The sequence below is a fragment of the Populus nigra genome, chromosome 16 (assembly GCF_951802175.1).
Source record: "Populus nigra chromosome 16, ddPopNigr1.1, whole genome shotgun sequence".
Classification (NCBI taxonomy): Eukaryota; Viridiplantae; Streptophyta; class Magnoliopsida; order Malpighiales; family Salicaceae; genus Populus; species Populus nigra.
Genome location: NC_084867.1, coordinates 3,843,907 through 3,866,237, shown reverse-complemented (window position 1 = coordinate 3,866,237; position 22,331 = coordinate 3,843,907). Strand labels below are relative to the sequence as shown.

The 22,331-nt window shown below is 30.7% G+C and overlaps 2 protein-coding genes and 1 long non-coding RNA gene across 3 annotated transcripts; 1 reads left to right on the top strand and 2 right to left on the bottom strand.

The window, feature by feature from the left end:
* Window positions 1-4,838: 4,838 nt before the first annotated feature.
* Window positions 4,839-6,071, top strand: LOC133675050 (probable glutathione S-transferase). The gene is made up of 2 exons (XM_062096314.1): window positions 4,839-5,305; window positions 5,556-6,071. The coding sequence occupies exons 1-2, from the start codon at window positions 4,994-4,996 to the stop codon at window positions 5,913-5,915; spliced, it is 672 nt and encodes a 223-aa protein (XP_061952298.1). The 5' UTR covers window positions 4,839-4,993; the 3' UTR covers window positions 5,916-6,071.
* A 3,995-nt stretch (window positions 6,072-10,066) lies between these two features.
* Window positions 10,067-10,856, bottom strand: LOC133675311 (uncharacterized). The gene is made up of 2 exons (XR_009835396.1): window positions 10,595-10,856; window positions 10,067-10,474 (listed from the first exon to the last, which is right to left on the bottom strand). It is a non-coding gene; the product is annotated as an uncharacterized LOC133675311 (long non-coding RNA).
* Window positions 10,857-18,184: 7,328 nt separating this feature from the next.
* LOC133675046 (loganic acid O-methyltransferase-like) lies at window positions 18,185-20,207 on the bottom strand. Its single transcript, XM_062096312.1, has 4 exons — window positions 20,023-20,207; window positions 19,778-19,864; window positions 19,017-19,667; window positions 18,185-18,864 (listed from the first exon to the last, which is right to left on the bottom strand). The coding sequence occupies exons 1-4, from the start codon at window positions 20,173-20,175 to the stop codon at window positions 18,535-18,537; spliced, it is 1,221 nt and encodes a 406-aa protein (XP_061952296.1). The 5' UTR covers window positions 20,176-20,207; the 3' UTR covers window positions 18,185-18,534.
* Window positions 20,208-22,331: the final 2,124 nt, after the last annotated feature.

Genomic DNA, 22,331 nt, shown 5'->3' with positions numbered 1-22,331 from the left:
ACTTTCTTATTTTTTTTTTATTTTTTTTAAATTATTTTTGTTAATTTTACGTTTTAAATATTGACCTACTTAAAATTTTTACTTTGTAAATTTTTTTCTTATCTAAACCATGTAGGGGATTTACTGATTCCCCACACACAAAACGCTGTGGATTACAATAGTAATCCACAGTGTTTTTTTTTTGCTAACTTTTCTCTATTTTTTTTTTCTTTTTTTTCAAAATTATTTTTTTTTCAACTTTCTTATTTTTTTCTCATTTATTTTTTTTCAAAATTATTTTTGTTGATTTTACCTTTTAAATATTGATCTGGTTAAAATTTTTGCTTTGTAATTTTTTTTTAAATACTGTGGATTGCTGCGATGTTTTTCCACTTAGTTTTTCTATTTTATTTCTTTATTTTTCAAAATTATATTTGTCGATTTTTTTTTAATATTGAGCTGATCAAGAATTTGGTTTTGTAATTTAAAAAAAAAACATTGTTGATTGCTACAGTGTTTCTCCGCATGATTAAAAATTACAGTTACAATATGTGAGGAAAGCACTGTAACGTTTTTTGAAAATTACTATTCATTGCTACAATGTTTTTTCCCACATGATTTTTTTATAATTTTTTTCAAATTATCCTTTTTAATTTTATTTTTTTAATATTGAGTTGTTTGTGAATTACAATTAAAAGTCATTACAAATAAGGCTATATCATGTGGGGAAGCACTGTAGCTTTCATCACAAAACACTGTAGCTTTTATCACAAAACACTGTAGCTTTCATCACAAAACACTGTGAATTGCTATAGTGTTTCTAACATGATTTTTTTTCTTTTTTTGGTGTTTGTTTTGTTATTTTTTTTCGAAAATTGTCTCTATCAATTTTTTCTTTAATATTGAGATGATTAAGAATTTAACTTTGTAATTTTTTTCTTTAAAACACTGTGAATTGTTGCAGTGTTTTCCTATGTGATTTTTTTATGCTTTTTCCAAAATTATCTTTGTCGATTTTTTTTTTTAATATTAAGTTAGTTAAGAATTATAATTACAATAAAACTAAATCATATGAGGAAAGCGTTGTAGTTTTTCTAACAAAACACTGTGGATTGCTACAATATTTCTCTAAATGGTTTTTTATTTTATTTTATTGGGAAAAGCGTTATAGTTTTCCTCACAAAATATTGTCAATTGCTACAACGTTTTTTCTCATGGGTTTTTTTCCTTCCAAAATTATCTTTGTTGGTTTTTTTTTAATATTAAGTTGGTAGAGAATTTAGCTTTGTAATTTTTTTTCTTTTTATTAACTGAAAAGCTAAATCATGTGGCGAAAGCACTGTATCTTTCCTCACAAAACACTGCAAAATGCTACAAATTATTTTGTTTAGTCTCTAAGTTTTGGATCACCAACACAACTTTTTTTTTTTGTCATGAAATATCTGCTCCATCATACCTTTAATTTCTATTACTTATCTAGCGCTGGTTCACAATTATAACACTATTAAGTGCATTTGTTTTATAAACCCGCGGCAGCGCGCGGACATGTCATCTCCTATATATATTATAGGGTATGGCATTCTTGAGTGAACTCCACGCCATGTTTTTTTTTAATTAATTTATTTTTAATTATTATTTTTTGATATTTTAAAATATTTTTAATGTAATATAATAAAAAATATATTTAGATATATTTTAAGAAAAAAATTTAAAAAGCAACTAATCAATCATTATATTAAAAATAATATGAAATTTAATGTTTAAAATATTAAACCTAGGTCGGTCATAATCTAGTTGGAAAGATGATTAAAAACTTACATTTGTTTTTTTCATGGTATTAAAGGTTTTCTAAAATTAACATACACATCAATTAAAAAGAAATTTTTTTCTGATTTTAATGACATATATTTTATATTAGTTTGATATATTTAAATAAATGTAATAAATTTTTATGATAAGCCTAGAAAGTTAATAAAGGGAACATACATCATTAGCCTTAAGGCGTATACAAGGAGAGAATTTTTTGTTTTATAGCCCTCTCGTCCCTTTCTTACTTCATTGCATGATATCCAAACAAAGAAAATGTCAAAAATACTATCATTTCCTTGATTTTAATAAATTAATTTAAATAGATTTTTTGTCAAAGCATTTTTTTTAAGGAGTAAAATGAAGGGACACCTAAGCAAAAGGGAAAACGTGCCTGTCTCAAGAAGAAAGCCCAACCCATCTAGGAATTGTTTTTTCAGTGTGTTGTTTTTTTGGTTGATTTTTTTATGAACTCAAGTGTTATTTTACTCCTTAAACTTTATGAACACAACTTCTCAAGCATATTTACATAATATTTCTCAAGCATTTAATCAGATATAAAACATAGAATTTAAAAATTTGATGTTAATAATCATATATCTAGACAAATTCAAATTCCTTAAATTTGACAATATTTAATTAGACATCAGTCAATATTTATAAGAAATGATATAAAGTAAAAATATATACATATAAGCTTACATTAACGTCCCAAAATATTTCATACAGTACATTAATTACAAATACATTAGTTTTCCATTTAGAGAAAGTTCTACGTAATCTATAGCAGTATAAATACATCTTTAATTAAAGAGCTAGTCCTATCTCAAACAAGATAAATATATAACAAAACATAGACACAATGAAGTTTACAATATCATGGGTACTTAATCTCAATAACAAAAGTGTGCATCTCAATAATCTAATGCAATAAATTCTTTTTTTTTTCATTACATCTCTTACAGAAACTTAATTTTCAATGTCAAACACCCTAATGTATTTTATCACCTATAATCTGGGGTCAACCAAATCAACGTTGATATTGATTCCAAATCAATGATGACTAATCAAAGATATGCCAATATCATTTTTTCCAGTATTCTTAGCTTCCACTTCATGAATACCCAATCAAATTTTAAGATGATATCGACACCAGTGTAACCCTATATGCATTATTAGCTTCCATAATCCTATAATGGTTAATCAAGTCCATGTAATTATCGATACCAATATAATCTTGTTGGTATCATTAGTCTTCATAACCTATAAGGTTAATCAAGTTTCGTTCGACATTTTTTTTCCATACTTTTGGTAGCATATCGATGTCAATATAAACGTATTGACATCATTAGCCTCCATATTTGAGAATGATTAATCAAGTTCTTATTCCAATAAATGCCAATATCAATATATCACATTGATATCACTGCTTCCAAATTACCTTGAATAGATAATCAAGTTCACAATTATTTCCTTTCTTTCACCTTATTATTTTTTATATATTATTCATGAATCGTGTTTCTAAAAAAATTACAGTTCACACAATTTAAATATATCAAAGTATAGGTTGCCTACATGTTGTACATGATGTCCCAGTATTTACTCCGCTTTTTAGTCTAGTTGTCAAGGTGTTCCTTGTAAAAATAGAATCAATTCATTACTATCCATTCTTATAAACTCAAGAACCATAACTAAGTTCCAATATAACCATTTTCATAATTGTACAATTCACATCATAAACTAAACATTTTTATTTTTCATAACCATAACTTCTATTATCTCTCATACAAGTTTATTAACTTAATTTCACAAAATATATAATTATCTAATTTTTCCCTGTATTTTCTTTTTATTATTTAGTTACAATGTCTCAAAATTATACATTAATTATCCAAACTTCCTAACTTTCTTCGTTTGACCTTGCGGGTCTTAATTTTTCCTCTTTAATTTCTTTCGATTTCCATCACAAATTATCTTATCAATATTACCTACACCCTTCATAAATCAAAACATAATCTTACACATTTATCTTACAAATTCCTCACCCAAAATGCTTTGAAATTCCTACCACAACTAGATATAATCATTATATTTATCTTAGATCACCATATTTACATCAATTCTCATCAAAATATACAATTTCTACCAGTTTAAAACCATTGACCCCATTCCTTTTAAATTTGGTCAACCTTAATCACGTAAAATTACCAAGTTTTTTCCTTTAATTACTCATAATTTTAAGTCATTTTTATATTTTTCTACCCTTACAACATCACCTCATAATAATTTCACAAAATCTTAAATTCTCACATAAGAGCCCTAAATTCAAGAATTAAAAATTTAATAAAAAAACAATTAAACTTCTTGATAACTTGTTCAATTAAACTTAAAACACTTTACTATGTAATAATAAACACTCTGAAATCTAACCAATCAAAATTTCTCCAAGCTTTCTTCTTCTTCCTTCTTTCTCTCTCTAATTACTTACTTTCCCCTCACCAAATCTTTTTAATTTCAAGTTATACTAGTAAAATCTCACACTTGCTCCCCTTAATATTTAATTTTACCTAGGTTTTACAAAAATTAAGCTGAAGAATACAAAGAACTTTCATTCCCTCTTTCTTCCTATCACACACACTTGTCTGTATTTTGTTATTTCCCACTATATCCCTTTTTTATATTCTATTCCAGGTAATATTTTTCAGATTCTACATATTTATTTTGAATTTAAGATAGGCTATTTCATTTGATAATATATAATTAATAGGTGGAAATATTAAGTATGTTTGTTTTTGTATTTCAAAAGTGTTTTAAAAAAAATTAATTTTTTTTTATTTTTTTATTTTAAATTAATTTTTATATATATTTTTAGATCATTTTAATGCACTAATATTAAAAATAATTTTTAAAAAATAAAAAATATTATTCTTTTTAACTTTAAAAAAAATTCACATAATATACAATCCTTATCAAATGCAGCCTTTTCAACAATATGGCTGTCTTCGCCATCTTGGTTTACTAGTCAAAGCTCGTGCCTTCTGGGAAACAAAGCTCATCCAAACTTTTCAACCAAAATGGCTGTCTTATTGATTTTCATTATGCGAAAAAAGCAGAACCAATCTCTATAAATACCTCCACTGTTACATAACAAGAATCCATCCTTTAGCTCTATCTCGAGTTTAGACAAAGCTTTTGCAAGATATTAATTATGGCAGGAGCGGTGAAACTGATTGGATCTTATACAAGCCTGTTCTGCACAAGGGTTGAATGGGCTTTGAAGCTTAAAGGAGTGCAATACGAGTACGTTGAAGATGATGTATTCAATAAAAGTCCCCTTCTTCTTAAGCACAACCCTGTTCACAAGAAGGTCCCCGTTCTTGTCCATGATGACAAACCAATTCCTGAGTCACTCGTCATCCTTCAATACATCGATGAGACATGGAATGATAATAACTTGCTGCCTCAAGATTCGTATGAGAGAGCCATGGCTCATTTTTGGGCTAAATTTACTGACGAGAAGGTATGTGTATATAATGGCATGAGCTAAGATCATCCGTTTATTTTATAGTTTGTTTCCTACATTCATTACATATGACATGAATTTAGATTTTTAATTTTTTAATTTTCTCACAGAATTAAAGGGGGATTGAATATATATCCTACTCATATTCACACCATTTGTATCTTTATCTTGGAAATTTTGCCTGCTAAAGAAGTTTCATGTCTTGTGTTTTTTCTTCTTCTTCTTCTATTATATATTGCAAGGGCAGTGTCTGATGGAATCATTTACGGCTGCCTATAAAGAGGGAGAAGAAAAGGAGAAGGCCATAGAGTCTGCACAAGAATCATTTGCGTTTCTTGAGAAGCTGATTCAAGGGAAGAAATTCTTCAGTGGAGATGATAAGATAGGTTATTTAGATCTAGCAATGGGCTGGATTCCCCTCTGTCTTGATATTATAGAAGAAGTTGGAGACATGAAACTGGTTGATGCTGAGAAGTTCCCATCTCTTCTTGAATGGGCTCAGAACTTCTCTGAAATCCCACTCATCAAAGAACGTCTTCCACCAAGAGATGCGCTCTTCAACTACTTCCATAAAATTGTAGGCTTAAAGCGTTCAAAAAAGCATTAACATGCTGCGTGCAATTGGCAGGAAGGAGAAGAACTAAAGCTTCAATATGTGCTGTTCTTCTTTTCATTGTTCTCCTTAAATTTGGTTGTAATACATCGTATGCGTGTGCCTTTCATCTGTCAAGTGGTTTAATAGAATTGCTAGTAATTAATTGAAGGAGAGGAACCGAAGCAAATTCTTCCACGTACCTTTAGCTGCGAAGAGACTAGAAATACACCACGTTTTCTATACATTCATCACGTGTACAAATCCTTCCTTTTATTTCTATAATAATAATAAATTCACCAGAATATCCACCTAATATTGTGTAGCTCTGAAAACATCCATGGTATCAATACCAATTGGGAAGAGAGGTACTGTGCCGCCAGTTTGCATATCATTGGCTCGAGGGTCTTCTGCGTTGGAAGCTTGGAATTCTCTTCTATTAGAGAAGATGCTATTTTAAAGAGTTATATATATATATATATATATATATATATATATATATATATATATATATATATATATATATATATATTGTAATTATTTAGGAGTGCGACAACTTCTATTTTTTTATATTTTTTAAAAGTAGGTTTGTTTTGAAAATTATTAAATTGATAATTTTTTTAGTATTTTTAATAATTTTAATGTATTGATATAAAAATAAAAAAAATTATGTTAATATGTTTTCAAGTAATTTATTTATATAAGAAAGTATATATTCTTATCCTTATATCACGAAGACCATCTCTTCGGATTCACTCACCATTCTTCTAGTTTTGCTCATTACCCTACTTGTGCTAGCTACTTGTGAGGGAAGGAGAACGAGGTGCATTTTATGCACCTATCTCTATTCCTATGAGTGATCGATGGGCCCCAATGCAAGGGCAGAGAGAAGATTTGGAGTGTTGATTCCAGGTGGCACCACTCAGAGGCATTACAACCTTATCCCGCATCAAAAATCTGATCTCTTTCTCGTCATCAAGTATGCAAAACCATCCAATTCCCTTCCCATATCACAGACACAAACATCAAAACCCGTTTTCTAGGCACCACAAAGCCCAGCAAACAGAGCTTGATAGTTTGTTTTACACGAAACAATCGACCTTTTCTAGTTGAAGGTTTTAAGGTAGTGAAGCAAAGAGACATGGCCTCCACTGCATGCTTCTTGCACCACCATGCACTAGCCACTCCGGCCAGATCAACTAACATGCAGATTAGTTGAATCATCAGACTATTTGTTTGAATATAATAATAATAACAAAATCTAAGAAGCCTATACATTAATGTAAAGAACTCACAAGAAAAGGAATCTTTACCTGAACAGCTTTGATGATGAAGCTTCTCTTAGCGGGTGAGATTCTAGATGTAGCTCCAATATGTTTATGTGTTTAGGAACAGCAAGCCTCTTAGTTGAGCAAGAGGCAAAGCTGCTCCTGAGTTGGCTGGCCATTGGAGAAGCAGTGGAAGCCATTATTGATATTATGTTTCTGGTTAAAAGATCTCCGAGTGTGGAGTACTCTACGAATTCTATCACTTACATAGAGGTTCTTGCCATGTTTAGTAACAATGCCGAACGATTTTTTTATTGTGTTTTCCTTTTTCGGCCTATGAAGGTGTCAGCTGACTCAAGAACAATTTTAGCTGTCTGTTAGCTAGCTTCGAGGCCATTTGGTATTGAGGTTGTGGCTGCGTTTTACAATAAACACAGATTATGATATTTGATAATCTCAAACCACATTTTTATTTGGCATGGACCCATATAAAAATTGAGGTTGGACCTCAGCTTGTAAAAAATAACTTCCACCTACTTTTCACTCCATGTTCTCCTCTCACCAGCATTTTTTTTATTGTAACAAAAAAACTTTCTTTGCCCGAGCTAACAGCTCTATTCCCCTCTCCTCTATTAAACTTGATCTGGATGAAGATTGACGAACAGACACTCAAGTACTCAAGGTTTACAATGGCCGTTGGACCAGGTAGTCTGATGTGTCGACAAGCATCATGCTGAAAATCTTTTTATGGTGGATCCTACATCTTAGTGTCTCTTTTAATCCTTGAGGAACTAGGATCTGTCTGTCATAACAAACACAAGAGAAAGAAAATTCGTTGCCTGTTGAGATGATGTTATTTTTTAGGTAAGCATGGAGGCGGTAATACTCAAAGGGGTCATCCTTTTTCTTTCTGCTAGTTGACCAAAAATTATGTACACTACCAAAGTATTATCATAACTTTTGTTTCTATCCACCTAAAAAATTTCCTTATTTTTTAATTCACGTATAATTGCATTTAAACTTTAATTTTGTAAAAACTAGAACATGTTTATAGACCTGGTTTTATTTATTTATTTTATATATAAAAATTTATTGTATAATATTTTTAATCAAATATATATTTTTAAAATTTATTTTTAAAAAACCTATAACTAAATTGTAGTTGCATTAATGACACTACATAATTATATTAGAAGACGCATTGCAAGATGATGAGGTTTTTTCCGAGTATGATCGCAATTTCAATTTCATTTCAAATGACTTTTTATCTGATATTATACCTTCCTCAGCTATTCAAGGATCACAATGGCCTTTACGTATAGATTTTGTACGAGATGAAATTTACAAATAGTTTAATGGGACAATGAAAAACTTTTATTAATATACAAGGATTATTCATTTTTTTTATGTAATCATACTTCTAAAACAACAATATTTTGCCAATATATATATATAAAACCATCAATATTAATATATATTTTTAAAAATTATTTTATAACCTCAATTTCAAAAGCATTTTTAACCAAACACATTAAACTACTTTTTCTTCAACTTCAATTTCAACTACAGTTTTAACCAAACACCTATTTTTTCAAACCAACCTCAACTAAAAATACTTTTTATAAAAACAACTTTTTTAAATCACAACCACAACAGCTACCACAATAACACACTTTTCCTCAAAGCCCATTGCCCATTACCCTTTATGTCATTTATATTTTAATGTTTATTTTTTTTTTTTTTTTTTTTCAATAAGGAAAAAGATTCAAACTAAATAATGCACTTGACATGTAGATCAGCCGAAGACACACGTATCAATACATTATAATATTAAAATAATTTAAAAATATTAATTTAAATTAAAAAAAACTTTTAAAATATAAAACCAAATAATATCTTAAAATTATTGGAATAGTTGCTATCCTCATAACGGAGATCGTGACCTTTTGTTTAATTTAATTTTTCCTTCGTTTTGCATTATTATTTGGGCTGACATTTTGCTATCCTTTCTTGACTTTGAAGAAGTTGAGCTATAGTTAATGGACTTAAATGACCTTTGGTTATACAGGTGTCGTTTGGGATAGTATTCTAAATGAAATTTTTTATTTTTTTATTTTTTAAAATTATTTAATATGCTATTGTAAAAAGTATTTTTAAAAATAAATATTATTTTAATTCATTTCTAATTTAAAAATATTTTAAAAAGCAAATACCATTACACTCTTAAACACCCTTATCATCTTTTTTTTTTTATAGTGTTAAAGAGTATGGTAGTAGATGTTTTTCGAAGTATATTTTGCTTGAAAATATACAAAAATAATTTTTTTATTTTTTTTAAATAATTTTTAATATTAACACTTGAAATTATTTAAAAACACCCAAAAACAATATTATGATCCACTCCCGAAAAACTTTATAAAGTTCATTTTAATCAACATTTAATATATACCTCAACGATAATGTAACAATTTCAAAACTATATATGTTATAACCTAGTTTTTGAGTAAATAAAAAAAATGAATATAGTTGAGAATGCGATTAAAATAACATAAATTTAAAATTTAGGGTTAAAATTATCAAATTTAAGAGTGAATTGGTCAGAAATTCAAGAATTAATAAGATTGGAAATTTAATTAAAATTCAAATTATTTTAATTAATAAAATCAAAAGCTTAATTGAAGAATTAATAAGTTTAAGGACTTAATTACACTTTGATTTAATTAATTAAAAAATTTAAAAGTTTAATTGAAAAAATACCAAAGTTTGGAGCTGATTTAAAAAAAAAAAAGTTAAAAACTTAAAGTTCAAGAATTAAATTGAATTGTCCAGAAACCAGGACTGCTGTGTAAATGGCGCTATAAATCAGGGATTCAAATTGAATTTAATCCAAGGGCACAATTAAAAATTAATTATTACTGATTAAGATCCAAATTGTTGAGTTTAAAACGTTTAGGGACCAAAGTGAAAAATAGCCATTCCCAAGGACACAAACGGCGCCGTTTGGAAGCACTGTTCATCATCCCTTTCGCTTCGCACGGAGAAAGCCGATTCAACAGGAAATCTGCAGCAAATCGTGGACCTCGTCTCCTGCCCACGATCCCGTTTGTGATTTGAATAACAGTCCTGCAAAGACAGGACTGGTTTTGAAGCTCTCGAGCTCTATAAAAAGGAGAGCTGAACCGGGGAAAAGGGGGGAGGAAAAACAGAGCAAAGACAGAGCAAAAAAAGCACAAATTCACAGAGAAAAGGAGAGAAAAGGGAGGAGCAACACAGAGACAAGCATTAGCCTTGCTATTGTCTTCGTCCCTGCAGAAAAAGAAGAACCCGAAATCAGTAAAAAAAAAATATACAGACGAAAAAGGACGGGGAAAAAACAGAACCAGAGAAAGCTTGGGTCCAGCCCGCCCCCAGCTCCAGGACCCTTACCATCATAGTCTTCGTCCAGAGCAGGGGAATTCGAAAGCACAGACCAAAAGCTTTCTTCCCCAACACAATCTCAAAAGGGGAAAAAAAGAAAACGGAGACGAAGGAGCAGGAGGGAAGAACAATGGGAAACAAAAAAAGCAGAGCAAAAGAAAGAAAAATAAAAGCAGAGGAAAGCCACCGAGACCAGAACCATTGTTGCTACTGTCTTCGGTATTTCCAGAACCAGGTAAGTAAGCTTCTCTTTCCCCGCTTTTCATTTTAATTCACTTCCTTTATCTGCTAATGCACGCGTGATTTAGTTCACGCTTGCTTCATGTTGCCCAGCCGGGTCACTGGCTTGGGCCAGTGACCTGGCCGGGCTGGCTGGGTCTAGCCCAGCCTCTATGGGCTGAGCTGGGCCCAGCCCCCGAAAAAATAAAAAAAATAAAAAATAAAAATTTGTGCATGTATAAATAAAAAAAATATAAATATGAATTTATTTTTTTTATTCATTGAAGCTAGAGTCATGAATAAAAATACTGATTCAAATTTATTTCATTGTATTTTATTTAGCTATATAAAAATAAAAAAATTATGCATGTGTAAAAATAAATTTATTTTATTTGTTTATTCACTGACGCTAAAGTCAGGAATAAAAAATACTGATTTAAATTTATTTTGTTTTTATAGCTACGTAATATTTACCAACGCTAGAGTTGGAAGTATTCGTAGTTAAATATTCACTAGCGCCAGAGTAATGAATATTACAAGCAAATCATCATAGCATAAACCAACAAAATATTAGCAATTTATGACAAAACCAGCAATGCAGTCTGCCTCAGGCAGGACATTTAAAGGGTGATAATATCTTCCCTTTGCGTAACCAGTTCCGTACCATAGAATCTCTGTTGACCAGTCAGGGTTCCTAGTACCATAATATTAGGTGGCGACTCCTTAAACAAGACCATTCCCCATCAAAGAATAAGATGTCAGAAATTTGTTCTTTTCAAAGATATATTTTTAAGGTCGTCGTAATGTCGGGTGCGACAAAATGACGACTCCACTAGAAACTAATGAACTAAGCTTTACCTTTTGTTTGTCAATTGTTATAATATTTGTTATGTTGTGTTTATTTGTTTGTTTGTTTTTTATTTTTTTTTGCATTTACTGCTTTAGCATGCATCCTTGTTTATATTGTCATGCATCATGTTAAAAGCACACACCTTAAAATCTAGGATAGGAGGGGAAGTAACGGTACCCCAACGGCTTTAGCCTAGGTAAGACTCGTGAAACCATCTAACTCTCATTTGATTATTTACTTGGAAGTGGTTGATATGCCAAACTGATATTACTCGGGGCCTTTATCTTCACACTACTTGTAAGCCTCATATCAACCTTTTGAGGACGATCACTGAACATGCGAGAGACCCTTTGAGACTAGATAGTAACCTACTTCTTTGATACACTCAACAATTAGGATCTTCTTATTAGGTTGTCATCCCGTGAAGGACGAGTCTGCATTTTATATACATTTTTTTTAATTGAATCAATATTTTTTGCATAATTGCATGATTTACATTTAGCAGGTTGAAATATAGGTTCCCCATTAAAACCCACCTATAACACTCGCTCAAGAAAAAGAGAAATAGAAAATGAAGAAAGAGCCTAGTTGGAAGCCCAATGCCAAAAAGAGGTGGACAATACTAGTCTTCTCGAACAGGCTTTGAGAGACATATCTGAAAAAGCAACATATATAACTCAATCTAAACCAATGCCTATAAATCCCTTTAATCCACAGAATCTGGGGGCAAAAGGGTTGTCATCTGATTTTTAACAAGCCATGCATTTCCAACCAGCATACCCCGTGAGAATGTCGTTTACCATTAATTCTACAGAGAAAGAATCTCAAAAGGGCAAGATGGTAAAAGAAGAGGGTTTAGAAAAATAGACTGCCCTGGAAGAAAGGGTAAGGGCATTTGAGGGAATTTATCTATATGATCCTATAAAGGTTGCTGAGATGTGTTTGGTGCCCAACGTTGTCATTCCTAAAAAGTTTAGAGTGCCAGAATTTGTCAAATATATGGGAACTCAATGCCCTATAACTCATCTCAAAGCATATTGCAACAAAATGGCTGAGGTGGTTGATGATAAGAAATTGCTGACAGCATGAGTGACGCTACCCTCACTTGGTATATACGGTTAGATAATACCAAGGTTAAAAAATGAAAGGATTTAGTTGATGCCTTCATGAGGCAATATAAGTTCAATATAGACGTGGGCCTTAATCAGTTAAACTTGCAAACTATGGAGACAAACAACAAGGATTCCATAAAGGAAGACGCTTGAAGATGGAGTGAGGTAGTTGCACAAGTTAACCCTTCCATGTTGGAAAAACAAATAATCATTTTATTTTCCAACACCTTTAAAACATTGTACTTTGAATACTTGGTCATAAGCTCTGTACAACATTTCACTGACCTGGTTGTTATAACTGAGAGGATTGAAAAAGCCATTGGAGTAGGTAAGATTGCTGACCCAATTAAGAAGAACGGTTTTGGCTGGAAAAGGGAAGGACATTGAAGTTGGTTTTCAAAGCACTTACCCTTCCTATAGCTAATTTTTTCACACTAACTCCAAAAAATCAACTATCTTGAAGAAAAGAAGTTATGGTGATACTAGGCCGAGAATGGTCTGCATATGACTTTAATTGACTGTTGAAAAGATGCTCTTGTCAAGGAGAATAAATGATTGAAAGATTTTAGAAATTCCAATTAATGATCACTAAATGTTTAGCCCCTTTATGTGTTATCATGCCAGTATTCATAGCCCAAGATGTTGTCATAAGTTTTTTGTTGTTGAACTTCTTTTTCAAAGTTTCAATGAAATAATGAGTTTGTCATTCAATCGTGTTTACGACCAAGCATTATTCATTTTTCTGAGAGAGTTTTCTTATAAAGACTCACAAATACATCTTTGAAGCCTTGCGCGATCTCATAGACACAATTCATCTCTTTTACCAAAATCAGTTTCCCTATTGGGTTTTGAAAAATTGATCTTGCATTTTGATTTCAAAAATAATTTGATGTTTATTCAAAAACTATATTTTTGACATTTTACTTGTAGAATGACAAGTGAATCAAGCAACTCCATCATTGAGGTGATTAAATTATAAACCAAAGAATATATATATATAAAGAAGAAATGAATAAACACCCTTACCCGTGATTCTTGAAACATGTGTTTTTAAATGTATGAATAATGGTATGTAGTGAACTCGTTGCTCATGAAATGCATCTCTTTGTAAAGACCAAACCATCACACTTGACAAGGTCAAAGTTTATTGATCATAGTTGTTTACGTTTGAAATGAGGAAAGGCCATTTTTGTTATTCCTTTCACGTTCTGAAATAAATATATCCCTTGTGATCCCTTTTTGAGCCTGAATAAATTTTCTTTCATGAAAAATCCCGACTATGATCACACCCCACACTGGGGGCATGTGAAATTTCAATGATCAAGAAAGATGATAAAGCCGTGAGAAAGCCAAAAGACAAAAGAGCCTAAGAAATTCAAATGCTAGGGGGCATGCCCAAATCACAAGAAAATGTGATAACCAAAATAAAGTGAGTATGCTCTAGCAAAACGATGAAAAATAAAAAAGAAAAAAAAAACAAAGAAGAGCGATAAAAGAAAAGATGAACGACATCAAGAGTCGAAGTACTAATAGTGATTCTCAGTCTTTGAAACCCTGAAACACTCTTTGAGCCTTATGAATCCTTTTCTTTAATAGCCAAAAAACACAGCCTACATTACGTGCCTGTAGAAGTCATTTCTAATCAAGCAAGCAAGTAAGCAACCTAGAACAATAAACAATGATCTCAAAATGCAAAGAATACTTTTTCATAAGATTCATGACATCAAGAACAAACTACTCATTATTATTAATGCTGATAACAATAAGTGTTCAAAAAGACAAGTTTTTCTTAAACAAAACCTCGAGCTTTTTCTCGAGTACTTCCTTTTGAAAACATATAAAAACAAAAGGTCACCTTATGACGTATTTTCACCAAAGACCTCATTGCCAAACACAAGAGCAAACAATCTCTTTTCCAAGAAAAAAATAACCAAGGAGTTGCAAGATTTCAAAAGCAAATTGTTTTAGACTCACATCGAAACAATTTTTGTTTCAAAATACAAGATCAAGATTTCAAGATTTATTCTAAACCCATATTCCTTCACCAAAATGAAAAGAAAAGAAATGAGAGAATGGTCTCTTAAAACCATTATTCATCTAAGTCACTGATATAGCACACTTGGGGGCAATGACCAGTACAAGGGGGCAACATTGTGTTTAAGGAAAATCTATTTCTTCTAGAAAGAGAGGAACATTTCCTTTAACAAGACAATGGGGCATTTTAGTTTACAAAAGATAGCTTGATCCTTTCAACTAGTGACACCGAATGTTTTTAGCAGTGAAACAGGGGTTATGAATGATTCTCTCAAATTAATTGACGAGACAGAAGATCTCTAGCAAGGAAGTAGGTCACATTGGACACCACAAAGGCTGAGTTATGTAAACAAATTTGGGAAGAGACTTACATGGGCTAACTCAAATGGGCTAGAAGCCAAGAGATGAAGATGACCAAATCAGAGATAGCATGTCTTCATCAATCAAACAACAAGAAGATCAAGAAGAAATGAGGACCTATATTTCAAAGCAGGTAAGGATGCATGCATATCATCTAAACTTTGAGACATTGGGCAATGAGTTTTGTAAATTTCACAAGAGAAATTTTTGTCGAGATCCATCAAATGGAAGGTCACCTTGAAATGGCCAAGATTGAAATTGCTGGGTAGGCCGCCCATGAGAATTAGGTCACCTGAAAAATTTCTGTATTTTCCCCCACCTTTCATTTTTCATCCAAGGTAGTGCATTTCCTAACCTTACCTCCCTTTTTAAGAGCATCTTCAAGCCTTCGCCTCCTTTCGAGCGCGCCTTTGAGCCCTCACTTCCTTCGAGCGAATATAAGGGATTGAGATCGAATAAATTAACAATCTATCTTCCTAGTTATTAGATTAAACATATACCTATTGCTTAATTTTTAACAGAATTACTAATGGAAAGTAATTATATATATAGTTATTTCTTGACTTAATTTGTTTTAATTATTTTCAATAAAAATAATTTAAAAGGGTACTTTTTTTAATCTTTATGTTCTTTTAAAAATATTGAAAAATTATTTCCAGTTAAATTATCAATACATACTAAATTTTTATTTCATGTCCATTGAAAATAAAATATAAAATTATTTTTAAATTTCTTTGAAATAAGTAAAAAATAATTTTAGTTTCTATTTGAAATAATTAATTTTTTTATTTTTTTTCCTATATTGTCTTATCCCTTTCTTTTCTTAATTGTTTTTACTGTTAAAATTAACCAAAAACTAAAACCCATGGCACAATTACTAGAGCAATTTTTATTATAGCTCTAGACTTATTTGACACTTTGGATTAAAACATTAAAATTTTGATTTTTCTCTTCTCGACTAAAAAAGAAGAAGAAGCATTGGCAATGGGAGTAATAAGGTTTTTTTATTTTTTATTTCACAATAAAATAATTAAAATACTTTTCAAAGCATAAAAAAATTTAAAAGAAGAAGAAGAAGAAAGAACTAATTTTCAGGGGTTGTTTTGATTTTCCCTTTCCATAGCACAAAAAAATGATTGTATTGCCATTGAATTTAATTTTTCTTAAGCTTACATCCAAGAGCTCTTTGGTCTTTTCATTATGATTTTTCTATGATTTTCAAGTTGGATCAGGCATAATTTGGCATTTTAGTAAAGATAAAATACTATTTAATATTAAAAAGTTAATGGCAAGTGTTGTTCAAACGATCATGTGTGACTGTGTACGTGCTTTTGGACGAAGTGTGTGGCATCATCCAATGGTCAAATATGAGCTTTTGTGGTGGCGTTTGAATCTTTATGGCAGCCCATACATCACTGGGTGGTGTAGGTGATCAAAATCCCTCTGGTTTGGCGTCGCCGACCTTTTTTTCCTCTCTCTCTCTCTCCTCCTTAATTTTCATGCATGACCCTACAAAGATTTAACACAGCATTTCAATTTATTTTTCTTTCACATTTGATCCCTATTCTTTTTATTACTATTTTTTATTTTAAATAACTCGTGGAATTTGAATTTTCTTTCAATTTCATCATTCTTTAATTTTTTATATGTCAGATTTGGTCTCTATTTTAGGGCAAGATATAAACTGTTAGTATAACCGACCAACAAAAATAGGGTGCAATAAATTATCCAAATGGATTGAATTCATATACACACAACTCAAGACATACATTTCATGATTCCATTGCAAACTAAAGATGCACCATATTAAACTACTTCTAAGCTTCATCATTAGAAAAGTGCACTGTGACACCATCTATCTTATCATGTGAATGATGTCATATCATGTGCTTAGTAGTCTTTGGGGAAATAAATAATCTCTACAGTTTAGGTGTAGTTGAGAAGCATCTTAATTTTTTTGTATTGGGCTTATACCGAGCATGATAATAGATTTTCCACTCAGTAAAATTTGCATATTCACTATATTAAAAAATGCAAAAGGTTGGACACATATTATTTTTTTCATATCCTAAGCTAAATTATTTCATCATGGATTTTGCAGCATCTAAGTTCTCTTCAAGCCTATTTTTTTTAGGTAACATACTTTTTCTCATTCAATAATACTATTATAATCGGGCTCATTCAGCCCATAATCTAACTTTATGGTAAATACTTGTGAAGTGATTGATAATTTGTTGTGAATTTTGCACTCATCTCATAATGGTTCATTATATTCCTTATAAAGTTCATAGGTTTGCTTCTGGAAGTCACCATAAGGGAAGAAAGTTTTTAGTTGGGATGATAACATATGCTATTTGGATCTAGTAATGAGTTGGATATATAAGAAGAAGTAGAAGGTGTAGCTTAACTGGTCAGATCCCTAGATTTACTCCTAGAGATCACCCATTCGAGTCCCGCAAACTTTAGTGTTACTGAAAGCTTACATGATCGTTAATTTCAGGGCTTGTAAAATTAGTTAAAATATACATAAATTTACCCGGACTCAAAAAAAAAAAAGTGGGAGGCATGAAACTTATTGATACTGAGAAGTTCTCTTTTCTTCATGAATGTATGTAGAACTTCATGGAATTCTCACTCATCAAAGAATGCCTTCCACATAAAGACTCGCTCGTTAACTCCTTCGACTTAAGCCTGAACTATATAGACGTTCCATGGCAGCCCACAAGCATTAAATAAACACATTATCCAATGTTCAAATTAGAAATATTTTTATTTAGACATGGAATCCAATTTTCCAGTCCCTACTTTACTAGAAAACAAGCTTTGTTTTCCATTATTAAATAACCCTAAAGCTTTTTATGTTTATATATGTATGAGATTCACTCCCATTTGAGATTATAGTTCAACATGAATATTAACATGGAATATTAATATATTTTTAAAAATTAATAAAAAAATAAAAAAAATATTTTTTATAAAAAAATTAAAAAGCAAAAGTTTTAAATAAAAAAATACCTTTGTGAATTGAAAAATAAACTTTGTAAGTTCATGAGTACGTAGCCAAATATTCAAATCTTCGTGGCCAGATGTTCTTATCTCATTGCCACCCACTCATGCTAGATAACTACTGGTTCGATGAAATTCTATTTTTTATTGGTTTCTCTTAAATGATTGCCATGGAACACAATTCCAGGCTAGCACTCTTTTTATTCAATTAATCTAATGTCTCGCGTCCCAATCCAAATCTTCAAGTAAGAGTTGAAACCCGGGAACACGATAGACACTGATATCTGATCAGACTAGTCTTATATTGAAGGAACGTGTCCGTCAAGATTTTCTACCTGATCTTCTACTAATTATTAATAAATAGTGGATTACTTGCGTTTAAGGACTACAAGCAATTTGAAGGCGACCCCCATATCAAAGACTTCACATTCTTCAATTTTTTTAGTGAATAAGTCGAAGAGCTCATCCATGATTTCATGTCCAAAGTGCTCCGACAGCAGAAACTCTAACCCAGCTCTCATGTGGGAGGAAAATACTCTTGCTTCCTTTGGATTGGCTTGCTTCTTTTCATCGTGGAGGCACTCTATTCTTTCTATGCTGAAACACCCATTTCGTTTAACGGCTGCTTCCATTTCTTGTGGAGAGGGAAAGTATTGCGGTACATTGAAGGAGTCCAGTTTCTCTTCACTTATGATTCCCTGCTCCAGTGCATTCAAAAGGGACAAGGAAAAACACAAAGGAAAAGAGAAAAACTGGTTAATCCAAACAGCAAGTTATGGATCCTTAATTGTCCTGCTTGTGCAATCGGAGAGTAATTAATAGAAATTTTAGAGATTGAGAGGCTACTGACCTTCTTAGCCAGGTCCACAATAGTGGATTCCAAGAGGTCATATAAAGTATTGGAAAGAATTTGATAGTCCAATCGGCCACCTGGGATAGTTAGCAGAACCATTCCTCCAGGGACAACCTCTTGTGCCCTGAAATGAAAGAAGTTATCCATGTCCTTTGCAAATTGATCTGCATAAGCCTTGATAGTTTCAGCTCCTGCATGCGCATAATATGTCCTCCCTTTATTCCATGCAGGAGAGCTCCTATCCACCAGCTCTTTTGGTATGTGAGAAATCCATTGGATAGCATAGGAGGAGATGACAATGTGAAGAGAGGCTTCAGGAAATAAACGAACATGGAAAGAACCAGGCACGCCTGCAACGTAGTAATTCCTGTTCGGAGGAAGGGATGTGAAGAGGGTATTGAAATCATTGGAAGAATGATCATTAAAGAAAACTTGGAACTCAGGCAATCTACAACGATCCAGTTCTTCACGCTGATACTTCTTTTCTACTGCTTCAAGTACGTTTTGAACTGCAAAGAACGTATTAGGTCCAGCAGAACAACCCATATCTACGATCCGAAATGTGTCCGATGAAGGAAATTTATTGATATCAAGCTTTTCAGTGATTTCCTCTTTGATCAGTTCCTTGACAGCATTTATAGCTTGTCCCTGCAAGTAAGCAAAGAAAATGTCACTATTAATTTTCTTTGTGGCTATTTCCATTATGATTTGCTTATAGCAAGCTTAGCTTTGATCTCTACCAACAATTTGTGCTGTACCTGGCGGTAAGAGTTCCTGGCATAACTATAAATTCCATGCCCACCATTCATTGGATATTCCTCTATTGCTTCCATCTCTCTCGGTATCTATCACAAACATTTATATATATATCTTGCTTTAGGAACAAAGCTCCATATAACATGCAGATTAGTTGAATCATCATACTATTTGTTTGAATAATAATAACAAAATCTAAGAAGCCTATACATTAATGTAAAGAACTCACAAGAAAAAGAATCTTTACCTGAACAGCTTTGATAATGAAGCTTCTCTTAGCGGGTGAGATTCTAGATGTAGCTCCAATGTTTATGTGTTTAGGAACAGCAAGCCTCTTAGTTGAGGAAGAGGCAAAGCTGCTCCTGAGTTGGCTGGCCATTGGAGAAGCAGTGGAAGCCATTATTGATTGCTTATTCTTATTATCTTTCTGGTTAAAAGATCTCCGAGTGTGGAGTACTCTACGAATTCTATCACTTATATAGAGGTTCTTGCCATGTTCAGTAATAATGCCGAACGTTTTTTTTATTGTGTTTTCCTTTTTCGGCCTATGAAGGTGTAAGCTGACTTCTGTTAGCTAGCTTCCTCAAAGCCCATTGGCCACCAGGCCCACCACCCTTTCCGTTGTTTATGTTTTAATTTTTATTTATTTATTTTTTATTTTTCAATAAGGAGAAAGATTCAAACTAAATAATGCACTTGAGACGTAGAACAGCCACAGGCCCATAGCCATAGTTGATTCTCATATTTATACCCTAGATTGTTTTAATGTTTTTTATTTAAAAATATATTAAAATTATTTTTTTATTTTTTAAAAATTATTTTTAACATCACACATTAAAATAATTTAAAATTATTAATTTAAAATTAAAAAAATTAAATAATTTAAAACATAAAAACAAATAGTTTTAATTGAGATTATTAGAATAGTTACTATCAATTATGAGATTGTGACGTTTTGTTTAATTTAATTTTTCCTTCATTTTGCATTGTTATTTGAGCTGACATTTTGCTACCCTTTCTTGACTTTGAAGAAGCTGAGCTATAGTCAGTTGATTAAAATAACCTTATTTGATTATGTCAGTGTTATTTGGGATAGTATTCTAAAAATTGTTTTATGAAATTATTATTATTATTATTTAAAATTATTTTTTTATTTTTTAAAATTATTTAAAATTATTTTTTTATTTTTTAAAATTATTTTAATATGTTGATATTAAAAATAATCTTTTTTAAAATTAAAGAAATATATATTATTTTGATTTATTTTCAAGTAAAAAACAAAAATACAATCACTACTACACTCTCAAATAATCTTGTCATCTGTTTTTATAGTGTTAAAAAGTGTAGTATCAGTTGTTTTTCAAAACGTTTTTCATTCAAAAATACATAAAAATAATAATTTTTTATTTTTTTAAAATTATTTTTATCATCTGCACTTGAAAACTATTTAAAAACAACAACAAAAAATAATTTCAAGTATTTTTTTTTTTCAAATAATCACAAAACATGGTTTAATATGTGCTAATTAATAATTGGAACCCATCAAACTATTTGTCCTTGGAACCCAAGCTACCAAGAACGGTGTCGAAATGTCTAATATTGAAACTTTGACTTTAATATGTGCTAATTAATAATTGCCTACAAGAGTCAAATTTCTTGTTTTCATCACATTTGACTTTTGAGGGGTCGTTTCGGTTTAGTGATGCAATTGCGTGCTTTAAAAAAGTCCGTGATATTAAATAATTGTAGTTTATTCAGTCTAATCAAAGATTAAAAATGAACGATCATCTAAACCACGTAACTAAATATCTTTTTAAAAAATATAAAATTATTTTGTTTTGTTGCTTATTAAAAATAGAATAATATTTTCAGTTTTTTTTTAGTTTTTTTATTTAATTTATATATATATATATATATATTAAATAAAAAAAACTAAAAAATACTGAAAATATATTTATGAATTGTCAATATATTCATAGACAAGATCCCAACCATAGTTAGGAAATAACATTTTTAGAATATAAAGGAAGAGAAAAGTAATAGAAATTGGAGGAGAAAAATATGGAAAAAAATAGAAATTGGAGGAGAAAAATGATGCACAGAAAATAAGAGAGAATATATAGGTATTTCTTGACTTAATTTGTTTTAATTATTTTCAATCAAAATAATTTAAAAGGTACTTTTTTATCATTATGTTCTTTTAGAAATATTGAAAAATTGTTTCCAATTAAATTGTCAATAGAAACTAAATTTTTATTTCATGTCCGCTGAAAATAAAATATAAAATCATTTTTAAATTTCTTTAAAATAAGTAGAAAATAATTTTAGTTTGTATTTGAAATAATTAATTTTTTAAAAGTTTTTCCCATGATGTCTTATCCCTTTCTTTTCTTTTTTTTTTACTAGCTATTTTCTTAATTGTTTTTACTGTTAAAATTAACTAAAAAACTAAAACTCATGGTACAATTACTGGAGCAATTTTTATTGTAGCTCTAGATTTATTGACACTTTGGATTAAAACAGTAAAATTATGATTTTTCTCTTCTCAACAAAAAA

Excerpts from the sequence above, each read along its gene's own strand:
- LOC133675050 (XM_062096314.1), top strand. The coding sequence starts at position 4,994 with ATGGCAGGAGCGGTGAAACTGATTGGATCTTATACAAGCCTGTTCTGC. Across the intron at positions 5,306-5,555 it reads CTAAATTTACTGACGAGAAG|TGTCTGATGGAATCATTTAC; the intron begins GTATGTGTATAT and ends TTGCAAGGGCAG.
- LOC133675046 (XM_062096312.1), bottom strand. The coding sequence starts at position 20,175 with ATGGCTTCCACTGCTTCTCCAATGGCCAGCCAACTCAGGAGCAGCTTT. Across the intron at positions 19,668-19,777 it reads CCAGGAACTCTTACCGCCAG|GGACAAGCTATAAATGCTGT; the intron begins GTACAGCACAAA and ends GCTTACTTGCAG. Across the intron at positions 18,865-19,016 it reads TTGTGGACCTGGCTAAGAAG|GGAATCATAAGTGAAGAGAA; the intron begins GTCAGTAGCCTC and ends GCACTGGAGCAG.